Here is an 18,888-nt window from a genome sequence, read left to right on the forward strand (position 1 = left end):
TTTGGCTTCACGGAACTACAGTTTCTCGGTCACATCGTCAGCCACGCAGGTGTTCGCCCAGACCCTGAGAAAATTGCCGCCGTAGCACAGTTTCCTGTACCATCCGATAAAATGGCTGTCAGGCGCTTCCTAGGCCTCTGTGCCCATTACCGGCGGTTTATTGCGGACTTGGCTCGCATTGCGTCGCCATTAACTCGCCTGACGAGAGACGACGTTGCTTTTGTATGGGGCGACGAAGAGCAAGGTGCATTCAGTGACTTGCGGGAACGTCTCCAGACACCTCTAGTGCTTGCTCACTTTGATGAGACCGCTCCTACATTGCTCCACACTGATGCCAGCAATGTTGGCTTGGGAACTGTTCTTGTGCAGCAGCAGGAGGGCACAGAAAGAGTACTTGCTTATGCCAGCAGAACACTCTCACGCACAGAGGCTAATTACTCCACAACTGAGATGGAATGCCTCGTTGTAGTATGGGCGGTTATGAAATTTCGCCCATATTTGTATGGCCGCCACTTCACAGTTATCAGCGACCACCATTCACTGTGTTGGTTGACAAACCTCAAAGACCCTTCGGGACGACTGGCGTGTTTGAGCCAACGGCTGCAAGAGTTTGACATGACTGTCAAGTACAAGTCGGGGAAACGACATACGGATGCTGACTGCCTGTCTCGATCGCCGATAGAGTCGTCTGCTCCACCTGAAGAAGACTCGGCATTCCTCTGTGTTCTGAACACATCCACCATCGCTCAACAACAACGGGACGACCCTGAGTTGCCTGAACTCATCAATTACTTAGAGGGCAGATCTGCGAAACCGCCTAGAGTTTTCGCAAGAGGAATGTTGCTTTGTTTGCGGGCCAAAGTCCTCTACAAAAGAAACTTTTCTTCGACCGGGTCCCCCTATCTGCTCGCCATTCCTGCAGCTCTTTGTATGGAAGTACTTCAAGCCTGTCACAACGAGGTGACTTCTGGTCACTTAGGCTACACGAGAATGTTGGCCAGAGTGCAGCAGAGGTACTACTGGCCGAGACTTAACACCACCTTGAAACATCACATCCGCACTTGCGTTGACTGCCAGAGGCGCAAGTCGCCTCCGTTGAAACCAGCCGGCCTCCTGCAACCCGCCGAGGTTCCTCGCAGACCATTTCACCAAATCGGAATGGATATATTGGGTCCACTTCCTACTTCTACTGTAGGGAATCGCTTTGTTGTCGTAGCAACTGACTATCTCACACGTTACGCTGAAACAAAGGCAATCCAGAGAAGCACAGCAGCCGAGGTGGTGCGCTTTTTCATTCAGCACATTGTGTTGCGACACGGCACACCAACCGTCGCAATGACAGACCGAGGAACCGCATTTACGGCTGCGCTTTTAGATCACGTCTTGCTGCTAAGTGGAACGGCGCATCGAAAATCAACCACCTACCATCCACAAACCAACGGATTAACAGAACGCCTAAACAAAACAATTGAAGACATGCTCTCCAAGTACGTGGATGTTGAACATAAATATTGGGACGACATCTTACCGTATATCACCTTTGCACATAACACGGCGAAACAAGAGACGACGCGCATAACTCCGTTCACCCTTGTTCATGGACGGGATGTACAAATGATGTGGGATGCGATGCTTCCACATGACTTTGACAACACTGATACGGACGCCGCTGTGTTTACGCAACGCGCAGAAGAGGCTCGGCAACTTGTGCGCTTGCGGATCTGCCAGCAGCAAGACTATAACGCAGGGCGCTATGATCTTCACCGTCGAATAGTAATCTACGACGTCGGCGACAGAGTGCGAGTTTGGACACCCATACAGAAACGAGGCCTCTCCGAGAAGCTGTTAAGGCGATACTTCGGACCGTATCAAGTATTGTGCCGACTCAGTGACGTCACTTACGAGGTCGTCCCCGATAGTCCCAATTGTATGCGGCGCCGCACGCACCGTCCTGAACTTGTGCTTGTTGTCCACGTGAAGCCGTATGTGAGCGAATAACTATATGCGAGAGACCCTTACGTCCGCAAGTGACACTTCTGGTCTAGCATCGGGACGATGCTCTCTTAGAGAGGGACAAATGACGCGTCTATTCTTCTACGCAGACGACACCGAAGATAGGGACATTAACGAACTTCATCTAGTGGGTCAGTGGGATTCGGCGAGGATGAAGAAGACGTGTCTCTGGCCTGTTTTGTATTTGAACAAGTTGTCCTGCGGTTCTTCAACGTCTCCCTGTCTACTGTCCGCGTTGTACTGTGACAATATATATTAAGTAATTATTCTTAGAATTCGGTGATTAATAAGTAGTAAGATGTGCAGGCACATGTGCATACAAAAACACATTTAATTCAACGTTTTGGCTGGGGACCGACCAGTTCCTAGTAAAAGCATTAAATGAAATGTTTGTTTTTAGATGTATGCCTGCACTTATTACAACATTATATATATATAAATAAGACAGATGAATGGCAATCTCTGAGCTATAAGGCAAACCAGAACAGTGCAAGAGCATGGAAAGGATGCTCTCGCACATTTTTAACTCTTTCATTACCACGCCCATAGAAATAGATCAATGGAAATTTTTCTATGCACTGTTAAACATTTCCATTAGAATTCTTCAACTAGCAATGTCATGCACCGTCTGAAATGACCACTGAACTTTAACTATTTGTTAGATTTGACATTTTTTGGCAGATTATGGAGTCTGGAAAAATAAACCTTCAACTGGAGGTATCGTCAAAACTAGCCTCCAGTGCTCCCAGCACTTCCTCAATAAAACTATGCAAAATTTGCACTTTCGTCAACTTGGCAACATATTTAATGACAGCAGCAGTGAAGACACAGAAGCTTTTCCGGGTTGTGTAACTTTTTTTTTTCATGTAGGCTGTTAACGTTGTCTATTATTGTCTATTGCTCGAGTTATTACGAGCAATCCCTTCTGTCGTCCGGGGCTTTAACTCACGATTTTGGACCAACCTTGAAACGAAGCTTTACTAGCAGTCTAATCTTCTAGGTTTTTAACACCACATGCGCAAGTGCCTTTATTCATTACTGTTCAATATTGTGCAACACTCCACATTACTCTACAGCACTGTACAGGAACTGAACAAAGGACATGGAGGCTCCAGAGCCAATTGAACACACACTTGACCACCTTGCTAGCACAGAAAAGCTGATCGACTGCAATCATCAAGTATGAGGGGTCTTCTGCATGCTCCCTGACCTGACAACCATAGTTTTGTGAGCCTAATCAATGCAGTAAAAGATGAACTAGGTGCCTACTGCAATGAGTAAAAACAAATACTCCCTGTACAATAGAAACTTACCCTTTTTCACATTTGTGAAGTAACTGCTTTCTCGCATAGCACGGGCATCACTATGGCTAGTATCAATGCCAACAAAACTTCATAAGAACATTTCTTCCATGATCTCACTTACAAAAGTTGGGAACTAGGAGCCAGGAGCATATTTTGTATATTTAAGATTATTTTTTACTCTCAGCACTTGTACTAAAAATAGCATATTACTCTCATTCATGTTCCTTTAAGTACTTTAACTTTCACATAATAATTCTCAATATACATCAGACCAAGTATTACTGCTTAACAAAGATTCAAAACACCAGTGATCGCGCTATAATTTTATGTATCACAGTATCCACTGCAACTACTGCTTCCTGAAATAAAATTTTAAAATATAAAAGCACCAAAAAGGAGCACATTTACAGTGGTAATGAAAGAATTAAGTGATCCTATCAGCTATAAGTGTACCATAAATGTCAAGAGCTCACACTTCAGCAGATAGCCCCTCAGCAGAGTCGTTTTATTAATGGGAACAAACTACACACTTACATTTCTGCTGTGGCAGCGACACAATATAACATGTCTTATAAGCTTTACAGATATTACGCATAACATCACTACACTGTTCATCAATCACTTCCAAGCCACCAAGTCTCACTAAACCACTATCAACAATGCTATACTCACTTCTCAAATGATGCTCTAACAAGTAGACGACACCTTCATGATGCTCAAGCTGCTGTGGCGTCAGTGCTTGGTTCCTCACTGCACGACACGCAACAAGGCAAATTGTATTAGAGTGGGACTGTTTTAATGAAACACAGCCAACATCACGGAAAAAAAATGCAACAATGCATTAATATGCCAGTACTGTCAAAATAATTTGTCTGATGCAAAGATGCAGGTCAGATGGGCTCGCAGGTCATCAGACACACATGGTCTGTTCAATTTGCCTTCACTACACAGTTCCAAGCTCATGCAGTACCAATTCAGAGGTGCAGCCACAGCACGACGCTACAGCCTTCTGGGAACAAATGCAAGAGTGATGACGTGGTGTAGGTCTTCTACTTCTCTCTTCAAATCTCGCACCTCCCGCTGCTAGCTTTGTCAAGCATGTGCTGCGTTTGTATTGCGAATGCCCATTATTGTTAGATTTGCGGCTGCCATGCCATCAGGAAAATTATTGATCTACAGTGGCTTTTTGCCAGCAGTCCAAAAGCAAGAATAAGCAGTATAATGGTCTAGTGGAATGCTAGTCTGCAAGCTGGTGAGTGGAAATAAATTGGATACCTTGATATTTCGAAGGGCTGGTAGAAAACTACTTTGAATTCAAATTCAAGCATTCAAGCAACGGTGTATATACACCGTTCAGCAGCACACTCATATTTCTTTTAGTGTTGTCTACTGCCATGGGGCAAGAAAAATTGTCTGTTGCTTCACAACTGCACGACTTTGGCATTGTCAATCCTAGTGGTGCAGAAAGTTCAGGAACCTGGGTGTGAACTTTACCGTTTCAAACAAACGGTGCCATGTAGAAGGTGCGACTCCTGCACCGCTGAAACGAATGATGAAGTGCAGCGCTGCCTGAACTAGTTCATGAAGTGTAGGTAAATCGAACAGACCTACAATCTACCAAAATGTTGTTGGCAGCAGGTAAAGCTTTACTATTAGCCACTACGTATGTTTTACCTACTGGAGTAAGACTCATGTACGGTATGCAATCGATGCATGCCCAAAAGATTCCAAACTAAGCTGCCACATTTGTTTTGTATGATTATAAGTTTCACAGTACTACCCCAGTTAAATGAGCTTGTTTAGGATAGCACATTCTTAAAAAGTGCCGTCTCCATATTAGGTTAGAAATGATGTATGGTGCATGTTTCTACACAATGGGAATCAAGAGAAAATGTGTATTCCACCTCATCGCTCTACATCTGCACACTGTGACCATGGCTACAGAACATGCGAAACATTCTACTGTACCTGTTTTTAAAGCATTTCCCCCTCCCCCCCCACCTCTATATTATAGCAGCATGGAATTATTTTCCCTGATATGTTGCTTACTGTTAAAGTGATGCATCATTACAGGGCACATTAAATAAGATTACAGACTAGTTACCAGTTGTTTGCTTCTCTTCTATACTTGTATTTCTCCTCCCTTTCTTCTTCTTAACATCAGCTGTTAAAAAAGCTGTCCTGTCTCCTCCTGTCCATGTTTGCCACTTTGGTACAGCATGTGCATGTTGCGGCATCACCTGTTAAGAGCTTATTCACACGTACGGAATAGACGCCTGCATCCGATTTTCAAGTATCACCACAGGGAGACAAGAAGGTGGAACACTGCTGAAATTGAGTAGACCTTGAGTACATAAGCCTTAAAGAGGCACTGAAACACTTTCTGAAAACAGTTGGAGAATGCTCCTGATCAGTAGACAGTGGTGCCAAAAATGTGCAAGCTAAATATTCTGTTACATGCAGCAGGGATTCCTACAGTCTCGTACAACAGATTGCTTGCTCTATCCTATGACTTTCCAAACCCCTGCTTTTCTTTTTCATAATAGGTAACAATGTGAAGTGCTGCTGCCCACAGACATCAGCCAGTGGACACTCTGTGCAGGCACACACTTTCAGATTTTCTAGAAAACAGGGAAGTGGTAGGGGTTAATGCATCCCACCATTCTTGTCATCACTCCTTTGTTGCTCTTCAGCACCTTAGTCAGATGCCAGCCTTGAGGGGTTGCCATAAGTGCATCGTAGAAAGAAAAAAAGAAAGAAATATAGGCAAGGCATTGACAACAGTCCCACCCTAGCCGAAAGGAACCAATGAGTTGAGGGAGAACGACGAAAGCAAAGACTATCCTCAATATATCTCCATATATATTATGCCCTTTTCAAAAATTTCTTCACAAACATATTCCTTGAATGGCACCACATTCATTCCCATGTTTTACTTAATTTCAAGACAAGGTGCTTCAGGGCCCCTTTAAAGAGCTTGTAGTAAAATCCTAAAGTATATACAAATTACCTAAATTGCAATGGACCATCGCAGATTGTGCAGCCACTGCAGAAGCTCACAAGGCCTTTTCAACATTTTTTAGGTGTCTTCACGTAAACCTCTAGAGACTTCAGTGATCTCTGTGAAATACCCCGCATTAGCTAAAAATTGCATCTGGAAGTCCTCGCAGGCCTTTATGAGCTTGCTCTCAGCTGACACTGTTCTTCATGTATGCCTACTAAACGTTTGCACAGACATGCTAAAGAATTTCGTGTGTATGTGAGCATATTATAAATATGTTTTTTTAATATCATTGTGGTCACAAATGGTGCACAGAGGTGGTTTCCCATGCTGATGTAATTAGAGATTATATTATGGTAAATAAAAAAAATAAGGAAACTGGTTTCAGATGATTGTGGGCTATCAGAATTGCATACATTATCCGACACTGTACTGCACCACGTTTTCTCTTATGACTAACAGGATGTTTTCTGAAACCTATGAAATCATGCAACTCGGAAAAAAGTAGTTGTATAACAAGTGCCCAGTTTAGTTTATGATTCAAAACCTCATAATAGGGGTAAGCCTGCCATACCAGGTACTCATCACATTGCGTATTACATAAAACTGAAGGGCACTAACTCGACCACAGCAATAACTTATCAACATAATATCCCACCATACAACACGAGCCTCGAAATTTTAACGACTGCGCATCGCATTTTTAGAGAAAGCTAAAGCACAACAAAGAGGAACCCTTGAAAACTGTGCAGCTACTGATTGGGTCACCATTCACCTTCTTTCCGCAAGTTTTTCAATACCTCCCGACACTGGAAGACGAATTGCTGAGCTTCCTTGTCGATTCTGTCTCTCTCAGCGTCTGTCATCCGCGATGTGTTGTACATCACCTGGCTAAAAAAATAAAATTATGAACAGAAAAAGATATATAAGCGGTCAGTGCAGGAAACTCATGCTCGTATTGTACGCGAGACAAATACTCTGGTTAACTTGCAAGCCGAAACCTTACTTGCAGTGACAACGAAAATCCTTACGTTGCGTCTATGTAGTCATTTCTGTGCTCCCTGAGGAAGTTTTTCATCTTCGAGATGTTAGAGTTCTGCCAGAGATAGCGACACATGTCAATGAAAAGGAGCTTCATAACCATTTAGTAGAGATTGGAAAGTCAGAACAGATGACAAGCTGTTTCGGATAGTCTGTAAAATAACTTTTACGGAGACAACTTACAATTTCTCTAACCCGGTAGCCAAAATCGGAGGGTGGCTGCCTTGGTTTCAGTATGGAATTCTTGTCAGTATCTTTCAGCATACCGAGTGCTTTATTTCGAGTCCGCAAAGTTTTCACACATGCCTTAAATAACGAGGTCACATCCATCTTATCAAAAACACAATATGAACATGGCACAACAAATATCACTGAGCCATAAGCAGCGTTTTCATGAGTGTATTGACTGCACTTCGGACGCTCCCTCAGTTCATAGAGTGGCCCACAGTCCAGAGAACGAACACAGAACAACCACAGAGAAAAGAACTACGGTTAGTTCGCCCGACGTTGCAGCAGTAGCCGCAGCTGACGTACCGAGCAACGTGACACAAACATGAGCCAAGCCGCCAGAACGCATGACTGTTGCACGTAGAACAATGACAAATAATGTTGCTTATATTTAGTTTTACTAAAACTAATACAACGCTTCTTATTTTATTTTTGATCCTATATTATTGCTCTAGCTCTAGCCATCAACCTTAAAAAACTTTTTTTTTCGTAGCCGACTGCCAAAGGAACGAATCCAAGTTGAGCTAAGCCAGCTAAGTGTGGTCGCTCATGCGATCGGCGCTATGTAGCAAAATAATGTTTTGTCTTTTATTTTCATTTTTGACCATTTGCTCGAAATTTGTACTTTGCGTATATCACGAAAACACGCAATGCACTTTAGACGATTGTGAATACAAGCCTCACGGACCACTAGTCCTCTGCAAAAACTTGTAAGTTTATGTTGCTGCTAATCCTTTGAAAGCACTGCGTCTTGGCATGCCGATTTCTGGTGCTACGTAGCCATTAAATAACACAGCTTTAACCCTGTGAATAGCTTTATGTTTCATGTAAAACCTTAAATTTCTCAGGCCATTAGATTTCCTGCAGTGCTCGGACATCTTGGACCTCCAAGGAAATGAAACTGCGCGGGAAGAGTTGGGCTATGGTTGCACCAAGGTACGCTAGTGGTCATCAATCTCGCGTGCTTTTTCCAATAAAGTTATTTGTTTGCTCGAAACAGCCAGTTATGACTCATGTCAGGGCTTTTTCTGGCACCGCAATGTTCATGCGGCGTTTCACTGACCCTGTTCATGATCCAGTTCACCTGATTTGTACGTACGAGTATCATGGTCGTCGTTATTTTTTGTTTCTTTCTACTGTGCAATTTACCGATTCCTTCTTTGTGCAGTTTGGAGGATCCAAATACGAAGACGTCCAGTTTACTGCAGTCAACTGTTCTGTTCTGCCCAATATCGAGTGTTACGGCAACCGCACTTTTTTAAAAGACGGCTTTCCGTGCATTAAGTAAGCCAGCCTGCCTTCATATTACAGCCATAATTTAGAGCATACTTCATCAATTCAAAAGCTGCACCTGTCATGCAAACCATCCTGTGCCAGCTATATTTATTTGTTACTGTTTCCTTGCTGGAAAGAATTTAGCGACTTGTCAATAGCCAGTAAGCCGTAAGAACATTCATTAAATGGGTTACGTTATGTAATCTTGTCATTTTCATGCTTCTTTAGCAATTGGACTGCTGGATAAAACAATGCACCCTTTCCTTGAACTTTCTTAACTATGCATATTCCTGTTTTACATACGGGAAACAGAGCTCATATTGATCCAACTTCTCTACTCTGCTAAATTGTGTAGTTCCTGCATCCTTAATCAAAACTGCTTTTGCAACATTACATTAACGTATTTTTATAAACGCAATTGAGTCTATGTAAGCTGCATGTGACAAGCAGCCTTGAGCAGAACACAAGCACCCTATGCAGTGCTTTTTAACTGGCATTTCACGATGTTTTAATAGAGGCAATGTCAGGTTTATTTCTGCACAAAAAGCAAGCCGCAGTTATAAGGTTGCTGTAAGCCATATGCGCCATATGCATACCTGCCAACTCTCCTGAATTTTTCGGTAAAATTTAAACAATGTTGGCCATATTCTACGATTTTATTAATGTTACGTCATGATTTATGATAAACAAACTCAGTTCGTGAAAAAGATTTAAGTATTCAAAGATAGGCAGGTGTGAAATTGCAAAAAAGAAATTGTGATGGTACTTGTGCCGCAAGACGCCGTATACCTAAAGGTTACTCAATTAGTTTACCAAGTTTATTCTGAGAAATACCTGAAGCAGGCATACGTGGCATTAGCAAAGATGTTGAAAAAGTCACTGGGATCTAAAAACAAAATGTTACTTGTCAGTCTCTGCTGTGCCAACTATGGCATCTGTGGTGCATGTAAAGCTAAATCATTGTTACTAAAGTGCCTATGTGTTCCACAGAAAGTGTGTGCTGAGGGCAACATTCTTAAAACTGTGTGAGCCCCACCCCTAGTCCACAGGATTTTTACAAATTTTAAAGTTAGCAGGTTGGCAGGTATGCATACGTAAGAGTAATGCTACCCGATTCAAATAGTGTGTCAGAGTAAGCTATAACATTCTGACAGCTGTGTGAAGTTTGAGTGCATAACTCAGAAGCTCAGATGAGGTAATTGTATAAATGGTGCACAATAATTTTGTGTACCTGGTAGTTAATGTACTTTCAGTCACAGAAGAACCACATTTTAGCAACTTCACACTTAGAAAACATTGCACATATTAAATATGAACATCAGTCTTGACTGAATTTAGTTGTTCTGTATGGCAAATTAAGAAGCAGCTGAACTCGACAAACTTGTTAAGCACTGGAATTTTTCCATCGGAAAAATTTACTACTAGATTGATATCAAAGCTCTTGGTGTTAGCTACAGGTGTACCACAACACATAACCTCATTTACATAGAGGCCTCTTGTGTGGCTGCCTTAATTGCTTGGCATTTAGTTCACATGCTTCTTTTTCCCTCGAATTTACTTGCATGAACCAACAGAACTGACAGCAGTTAATCTTTTGGTGCTTTTATGCTCATGGCATGTGTTGATAAGTGAGCTATGCAAAGCTTTGTGTTGACTCGACTTCCCAGCCAGTTGGTTTATGTAATAGTGCTCTATTACATAAACATAGTTCTATTACGTAGAACTATGTTTATGAATGAAGTTTGCTCTTATTGTTGAATCATAATTGTTTAAAACAATGAAGAGAATTAAAAATTGATACTTGTCCGTCTTCAGACAGTTAATGTGTTGAAAATGTACTTCAATCTTCCCTTGCCACATTCTTATGCAATGCGATGCTGAGGTTGGTGTTTTGTTTGTTCTCTTCGTTTCTAGGTACACTGGGCACTACTTCACAACAGCGCTTCTCTATTCAATACTCTTAGGCTTTTTGGGAATGGATCGCTTTTGTTTAGGCCACACAGGCACAGCAGTTGGAAAGCTGCTAACACTTGGTGGCGTTGGCATCTGGTGGATAGTTGACATTGTTTTATTAATATCTGGTAATTTGATGCCACAAGATGGCAGCAATTGGATGCCCTCTGTGTGAAAAATGTTGGTTGTTACTGGCTCTTCATCACATGTTATTCCTTCTCCCATGGAGAACCATAGTCATCACTGTAACTTTGGTTGATTGCTTATAAGCATACCTGCCGCTTTATTCATACATCATGCTAAGATGACATTACAGTGCAGAAGGCACATATGTCTGACTATTGTAAATTGGTTTCAGCCTCTGCACACCTTGCTTTGACATTGTAATTTGACATTATTTGTGTTTTAACAAATAATATAAATGATGTAGCAGTTTGTCTATTGCTTTAGTGAAATGTATGATCAAGCATTGAAGCTGCTGTGGTGACTGCATAAATGTTTTTTCAGCCATTTGTATTCTAGTGAATGTTTTTTAAAAGAAAGTGTGTGCTTGTTCTTTAGTGCATGCTTTCAGAATGTGCCCTAAAGCCAGCCCTTAGGGCTCTACTGTCAGTGTCTGTTGATTTGACTATAGCTAATTTCTAATTTGGCATGCTTTCAATCCAGCCAAATTTAGTACTTATGCATTGTAAATTATTCTTTTAATTGGAGCATTGGATAATTCAAACCATGCATTTGCATGTCCTATCAAAGTCAAACACAAGTTGGCTGTATTATATATGAACAGTAATTAAAGCTTCATATGTTGCATATTATGTTGTTAACACTGTTTCAAAACGGGCCATTTTTTGCTGACATTACGATTTTCTGCAAACCTGTAGTGAAAACTGCAGGTTTTCAGAACCTGGTGCTTCTGTAGAATGCATCTAAAGTGGAATTATATCCTTCAGACCCTGTGTCTACACATGCCAATTTAATGCCTCACAATTGCAAGAACTTACAAAAAGAAGGAAATTTATGACATGCTGTATATATCATAAGATGTTTAAGAATCTGTAAACGGTTACAAAGAGCATCAGAAAAAAAAAATTTGGAAGAGACGTGCGCCTTTTTACTAGTAATGCCAGTATGTGTTCACGTAGCAGGTTTTTAAAATTATTTCTTTTGGCAGTAATTATTTAATGAGAGCAGCATTCCAGGCAAGTTGTTAAACTATTACTTAAGTATTATTGTGCAACAAAAAAGACACAGACGTAAGAGTTGGTGTGTGTTCTTCTTCTTTTACGTCCGTGTCTTTTTTGTTGCTTGTGCAATAATACTTCAGTAATTATTTATTCCAGACAAATTTCTAAAAGGACCGGTTGTCATTAGAGTACACAATACAATTCCATATTTTAAAGTACTCATAATTGAAGCATGTAGTTCACTTTGTAGAAGCATTTGAATTCTGAAAACTTACATTTTAAACTTGTTCTGCTGCTGTCTGAATTTATAGATGCTAAGGCTGCAAGAAATGTCATAACGAAAATTTTCAGCTGACAGAATTGATTGTGTCTATTATTAGCTAGAATTGCTATTTTCTACGTACTTAGTTGCAGTCAGTACCTTGCTGCAAAGATATTTGGATGTCACATCTGATCTCAAGAAAGTAAAGGCCAGCCAGTCAGTCAGCTGTGCTTGGGCAACCTTCACTTCTTTTTAATAGGGCATGCATGTATGTATGCCTAGCTGAGCAAGGCACATTTGTGCATTCATGTGCAGTAATCCACATATTTAACCTGAAAACTTCAAGAAAGTTTCCAGAACTTGTCGCTGGCTTATTAGCATTCAGGTCTCACCAAGTGACAATTATATGATCTGTTCTGTATAATAGCACATTTGGCATCAGTACTTTTCTGCTCATCTGTAACCCACACCTCTGTGTCTGATCTGTAGAGTGGGCCCCTCTTTTGCTGATATTTGTGTTTGTTGCAATGAAAAAAAAAAAATGAAACAAGTAATGCAGAAACAGTGGCAGGGAGCTTCACAGACAAGTGAAAACAACAGGGCACTCAATGTGCTAAATTTAAATTTGGACTTGTGGGTCATATATGACAGTTGTATTGATGAAAAATATTCTGTCACTTACACTTGACTACGAAGCACAATAGCCACTGTAAAGCTTGAGAGAATTCTAAAGCTATCAGAATGCAGACCACTACACACTAATCTGCACCTTCTAATGAAAATATTGCAGTGCTTAGCTATAAATGTTGAGAACTAGGCCAATTCAGTTTTCTTATAACCATTTCCTGAGATACAAAAAAACTTTGAATAGCACTTGCCATTTCCTTTTTATTTTTTTCATTGACCATGTTTCAGTTTGACATCGCTTTGCACCGTGCTGAAACATTGCAATGCCTGTGTGTAAATTGTATGTACAGAGTGGTTTTGGAACTTGTTCTTGTATAGATGCCCTAGTTGTACATACGTGGTCATATTTGCCTTTTCTTTTTGTGTGTGTGGGTGTATGCTTTTGATGAATAAAGTGGCTTTAAATGACGAGTTTGCTAAAAGTTGTCTGCGTTTCCTTCAAGTTTTGTGTAATACAAAGACTGGTAACGTAAACGATAGTGGGAACGGAAGAAAGTTTGCGCAATAGCACGAACTGTTTGCATTAATGTTAACTTACCTATAAAACTATATACGCGATCTTTATTAATTCTGTAGTAAATTGGTCGAAAACTAGTTTACGAAGGCAATACTGAAAGTGCACGGGAGATGGCTGCCGTCTATATTGTGCTGTGCAATCGCGTTGCCTTACGACGACGCATGAATTGAAAGTTGTCAATCCTCGTCCGGAGGAACTGTGAAGTGGGGTGGCGGGTTTGAAGGGGAGGGGATAACGTAGCCTTGAACTTTCGCTCGCCACAGTACCGCAGTCGCCCCGTGGTTCGCGTTCTCGCGAGAGCCGTTCTTTTGCAACCACCTGTCGGACGCGCGTAAAACTATAATCGTGACGTCATACTGCAATATGGCAGCCGACTAGGTGAATCATCTGATAGTTTGTCGCCGTCTATGTAATTATTGAGCTTGTCGAGTGTCGGCCCATCACAGGGCTCGAAACTGCTTGAGCGGCCGGCGAGTATCAGCGCAGCGAGTCAGCCGCAATGTGATCGGTGCCTTCGATCTGGACGGACTTGGGTACATGAGGCCCATCACGGCGATCCTACTTCCCGTTGTAATTTTTAGGCCTAGTAGCAGCCAGCCTGCGGTGAAGTGCGTGGCAGGGACGTCAGATTTTGGCAGCTGCCTCTGACATACCACCCCTCATGTCATGTGCTCGAGTGAAAAAGTTGTCCTGACGCGTCTGCTTTGAGGCCAAGGTGCTCTAGAAGCATGTCGTCGTTTATTTCCAACTTCAAGAAGATATTCAACTTGGGCGGTGTAGGAGGAGGAGATGCCAAGCGTCGCAAAGTTTGTAGTAATATTCGCTTCGACGAGAATCCAGAAGACTTCTGGGAAATCATCGGAGAGTTGGGCGACGGTGCCTTCGGTAAAGTGTACAAGGTGAGGTGATCGATACGTGTTCTTCGACGTGAGCGCTGAAATTGCCCATAGCTCGAGCGCGGCATCTATTGCATATCGCGCTGTATGACAAATTAGAGGTTAATTCTGAATGTTGTTACTGTCTTCGTTCGCATGGCGTACGATTGAAGTGTCACCTTGAAATGTCACCAAAACAAGATTGTCCTGTAAGCGCAGTAAGAAAAAATTTCTAAGTGTAGTGATTTAGCCCATCAGCTATCAAACTGAGCGGCTATCGTAAGTATGTACACGGTTTCCTGTTTTAGTTTCCTGTTTTATCAGCAACCGCGTGCTGTTTCCATCTGCCTAATCATCATGCATGAAATACATTGTCTAAAATACGTCGCTGGGCTAACGACTAGGGGGGCTTCTCCGTGATACCAGATGTCCGTTCCCCTTTGCGTATGTTTTGGGGCCGCACATTACGCTGGCATTCCGGAAATTCCTTCCCTAGTAGGAATGTCGTTTCTTGCATCGCTTTTGGCCTGTGTGGGGACTACACACTTGTTTAGGGTGACTGCCGGGGCACATTTGTTGCGACGGTGTGCATATTAATATATTGAACTTTCTCTTGAGCCCCGTTGGTTACATTGATTTTGTGGAGAGGCCACCATCCCCGAAAATTTCGCAGATGTTCGAAAATAGTCTCAATTTGTTTAACACACTTATGTTTGTTATTACAACTACTCCATGTGTGGCGTGGTGTCTTGTCATTTCTCGGCAGCAAGTTGAACGTTGATCAAGCTGTAAAAATTTTTTTACGCGCATTCACTCATAAACAACACCATACAAATTAAAAAAACATTGTCATTGACAGGCTCGGCACAGAGTAACTGGCATATTAGCTGCTGCGAAGATATGCGAGCTCAAGGGAGAAGATGATCTGGAAGACTTCACAGTTGAGATTGATATCCTTATTGAATGCAAACATCAGAACATTGTGGACCTCAAGGAAGCCTTTTTTTATGAAGGAAAATTATGGGTATGTCTGCATTTTTTTACTTTAAAAAGTGATCATTGCCCTTAAATATGTGCGTGTGCGTGAGAGGTAGAACTTAAACGACCTGATATCGGCAGTATTGTGATTTGTGAACTGTGTGCACCATTACTTCTTATCACTAATGCTAACATGTTGAATAAGACCACTTAAATTTGATTGTCGGTTGGTGGTGTTTGAGTCGTGCTTTTATCAGGTGTTCAGAATGTACTATATAAGCGAAATACAGGTGCTAGTTATTGGTGTGGTGGCTTCAAATTCCCAAGCCAAGTTTGTTGCACTGACTAATGTACAGGCAGTGTACAAGTGCCCATGCAAGTTTTTTAAATGCAGAAGCCACCAGAAAGCTTAGTTATTCTGCCGCAAAAGCATGGGAGCATACACTTGAAGGCAGAGCTGTGTACGTATTGTGTGACCTGTGCAACAGCTCTTTCAATTCCAAGTTGTGTTGCCAGGTTGCAGATAAATTGGCTTTTTTGCAAGTTGCTGCTTTTTCCGGAAAGCTTTGTGAACATAGATGTCTGTACAGGCCTTTTTGCATTAGTAGATGCAATGGAGTTCATCATTTTGTAGCTTAAGACCTGTAACCGAGCCTTTACAGGAAGGGAGGGAAAATGCCATTCTGTGAAATTTGCATTCTTTCTTGTTTTTGTGTCAGTCTAGTCAGCAGTCTAGTCGAGATGTTGTAAACAAGAGTATGTGTGGGCGAGGATTTCGCCGTATTAGAGGCTTCATCTTCAGGTTGTGTCAGCCACTGTATGGGTTCCAGGAGGATGTAAAAATGCCTCTTTGTATGGCTCATACATTATCTATATTATTGAGGCACAGCTATGGCCTTCTTGAGCTGAAGCAATGGCCTTGGCTTGCCATCTCTTAGTAGAGAGATTGGCTGGTTTCCAGCAGAATGCCTCCTGAGACGAGTTATCTGTCAACTGATAAGATATGAGGCTTTCCTGCTTTGCTATTTGTTTTCTTAGGCATGTGAACAATGCACCTGCGCTGCTTGAATTGTATTGCCTGTAAATGTGTAGCTATTTTATTGATTTCGGTCATGTGCCATAAAGTGTGAAAGTGTTTCACTTGTGTAATCATTATGGCTAAAAGTAGCATGTTATTTTGGGGGTCCTGATTGTTAGAAATGAGACTACATCAGTGGTATTTCTGTAATCTCTGCAGTGAACAAAGTTCATCTGATGTATGTTGTAACTTGTCTATTAAAGGTTAGTCAGCATTGCATTGGGTGCGTAATGAGCAGATTTTTTCATTGTTGGTAGCGGTGAAGAAGACAAGAATGTGATGTTTTTCATGCACTTGCAGTTCACGCTTCAGGCTTCTTGCACATATCTCACTGCAAGATTGCTTTTGAAAGTTTTTGTACACATTATATGTCGGGAGGCATAATTGAGCATAAAACAATTTTTGAGCAAGTTGACACTTGTTTATTGTTATTATAGGTTCACACAGTAGTGAAGCACATTTGTTTCAAACTCTGGAAATTCACTGCTGCCATATTGGTGGTTAGCAAAAGAAGTCTCAGCAAACTGAGCTTTTCCTTGAAGAGAGAACTTACATAGGACATTCATGTAGTAAAGAAATCAAGCTCTGCTGTAAAAGTTGACGGTGTTACAACAGATATAGGCAATTTATTTTAAGCTAAGCAGGCAAAAGTAGTGCCTTGTGAGCGTCCTGCAGTCAAAGATGTGTGAGACACCATCAAATTTAGTGTTCTGTTGTCATTTCTGGAGTATTTGGCTCTTGAACTAACATAAAATGAGAGGCTTCAGTGTGGTGCTCATCTTTGGTTTGTTGTCTGATGTATTGATCATACTTGTGCCATGCCATTATTTCTCATGTCAAGCCAGAAAACATATTTAAAAAGCAGAGTAATTGTAAGAGTGGATTGATTATAATATTCTGTGCGTGAAATTGCGAGAGCCCATATTTCAAGTGCATAAACTGTTGCTGCTTCCAAGCTTGTATCATCCACAACACCAGTTGGGAACTTTCTGGCGCAATATCATGCTGTGCAACAAATTGGCCTGTTTCTGCAAACAATGTGTTGTCAATTACTGTCTCACTGAAGCAAAACCTGTTATTAGGATATACATATGATAAGAATGTGTGTCCTAACTATGGTTGTTGCTTCAACGTGATGGGAGCACAAGCGTATGTTGTCTTCACTTTTTGGTGCCTTTTGTGTTGTTTTGAATATGGAATTTATCCAGCTAGTTCAAACCAACACCCTAATGTATGCTACATTTTACAATAATGTGGCAATGAGTAGAAGCTACAAGGCAGTCTTCAGCTAGACACTGGACAGATGCTATGATGCTGAGGAACATATAGCACAGTGATATGTCCATTCACATTACTGTGCTTCTGCATTGCTGGCTTTAGCGGTAGCTTCTTCCTTTACCTCTATCCTCTGGTAGCTTCAACACTAGTTAAGGAAGGAAGGTGTTTAAGGTCCGAAGTTGGCGCCCCTCCATTATTCGAATGCACGGTCGCAGCGTTAAGGAAGAGCCATTGTTCAATAAAGTGACACTTTATTCAAATGCTGAGGCGATTCCAGTGTCACGTAAAAATTTAGTAAAGATGCCTGACTGTGGAAATCCACATCAGCACAAAAGTGTTGGCGTTTGTTTAGAGATCTAGTAAACCTGTAAGCATTGGCAACTCACACTGATTTGCAGAAGTGTATAAGTAGTACCATTTATTTGCTTGTTAAATTGTAATGTAGAACTATTGTGCCTGAGGCAAGTGAAGCTCCAGGATAAACTTTGTGGGTGTGTTTATTTTTGAAATTGAGCATGAACCTTCATAATAACTGCGAAAAAAATATCCTCCTGAAAAATGATTACCATATCAAAATGTGCAGCGTAGCTGTATTTGGAGTAAAAAGTGGAAAAGTGGAGAGAGTTATGACAACTTGCTTGTCATCAACCTTGAATAACTTTTGACAAGCTGATTATATTTGCAACAGATGTTGATAGAGTTCTGCGAAGCTGGGGCAGTGGATGGGATTATGATTGACTTGGAAAAACCACTGACAGAGCCACAAATTCGTTACTTGTGCCATGAAATCTGTGAAGGCCTTCGTTTCTTGCATTCAAAAAAAGTTATCCATCGAGATCTGAAAGCTGGCAATGTGCTCCTCACTTTGGATGGAGATGTGAAAATAGGTGAGTGGATCAAAATGCTTTTGTATATTAAAGGATGAGAAATTTCAATATAAAATTACTGCAATTGTATTTGTGTGTGCATGTTTTGTGTCGTTTCAAAAGTTATTTCTAAGAATACTTGATGGAGTGTGCTCATCACTGTTTAAAATTGCATTTAGCTTCTTCCTGTAGCTGTCAGGGTGCCTGTTTTACTCATTGCCTCTATACCTCATGTACCTTTAGCTACGCTTAAGACCTATTTTCTGAACTACTAAGCCTAGCTCTTTAAGGGCTGCATCAGTTCGATCAGCATATCTTTGCATTTAACTGAACTACAGTTATGATTTT

At 41.4% G+C, this 18,888-nt stretch overlaps 3 protein-coding genes across 3 annotated transcripts in view; 2 read left to right on the forward strand and 1 right to left on the reverse strand.

Moving 5' to 3' along the window:
* Positions 1-7,899, reverse strand: part of Syx18 (syntaxin 18) — a 31,293-nt gene extending 23,394 nt beyond the window's left edge. The window contains exons 1-4 of the mRNA XM_065431162.1: positions 7,543-7,899; positions 7,350-7,414; positions 7,094-7,209; positions 3,990-4,067 (exon numbers count right to left, since the gene is read on the reverse strand). Coding sequence (XP_065287234.1) covers positions 3,990-4,067; positions 7,094-7,209; positions 7,350-7,414; positions 7,543-7,689 — 406 coding nt within the window. The 5' untranslated portion in view covers positions 7,690-7,899. The remainder of the gene's footprint in view (positions 1-3,989; positions 4,068-7,093; positions 7,210-7,349; positions 7,415-7,542) is intronic.
* Positions 7,900-8,105: 206 nt separating this feature from the next.
* Positions 8,106-13,359, forward strand: amrt (TM2 domain-containing protein 2 amaretto). Its single transcript, XM_065431188.2, has 4 exons — positions 8,106-8,297; positions 8,436-8,523; positions 8,756-8,871; positions 10,777-13,359. Exons 1-4 carry the CDS (start codon positions 8,137-8,139, stop codon positions 10,988-10,990), a joined length of 579 nt encoding a protein of 192 aa, XP_065287260.1. The 5' UTR covers positions 8,106-8,136; the 3' UTR covers positions 10,991-13,359.
* Positions 13,360-13,797: 438 nt separating this feature from the next.
* Slik (Sterile20-like kinase) overlaps positions 13,798-18,888 on the forward strand; it is a 114,259-nt gene continuing 109,168 nt past the window's right edge. The window contains exons 1-3 of the mRNA XM_065431175.2: positions 13,798-14,364; positions 15,200-15,364; positions 18,363-18,561. Of these exons, the coding sequence (XP_065287247.1) occupies positions 14,194-14,364; positions 15,200-15,364; positions 18,363-18,561 (535 nt within the window). The 5' untranslated portion in view covers positions 13,798-14,193. The remainder of the gene's footprint in view (positions 14,365-15,199; positions 15,365-18,362; positions 18,562-18,888) is intronic.

Source organism: Dermacentor albipictus, chromosome 1 (assembly GCF_038994185.2).
Source record: "Dermacentor albipictus isolate Rhodes 1998 colony chromosome 1, USDA_Dalb.pri_finalv2, whole genome shotgun sequence".
In the NCBI taxonomy this organism is placed as follows: Eukaryota; Metazoa; Arthropoda; class Arachnida; order Ixodida; family Ixodidae; genus Dermacentor; species Dermacentor albipictus.

Bases quoted from the DNA above. Each gene is read 5' to 3' on its own strand.
- amrt (XM_065431188.2), top strand. From the start codon at position 8,137: ATGCGATCGGCGCTATGTAGCAAAATAATGTTTTGTCTTTTATTTTCA. The intron at 8,298-8,435 runs GTAAGTTTATGT...TAAATTTCTCAG, and splicing joins CTAGTCCTCTGCAAAAACTT to GCCATTAGATTTCCTGCAGT. The intron at 8,872-10,776 runs GTAAGCCAGCCT...CTTCGTTTCTAG, and splicing joins GACGGCTTTCCGTGCATTAA to GTACACTGGGCACTACTTCA.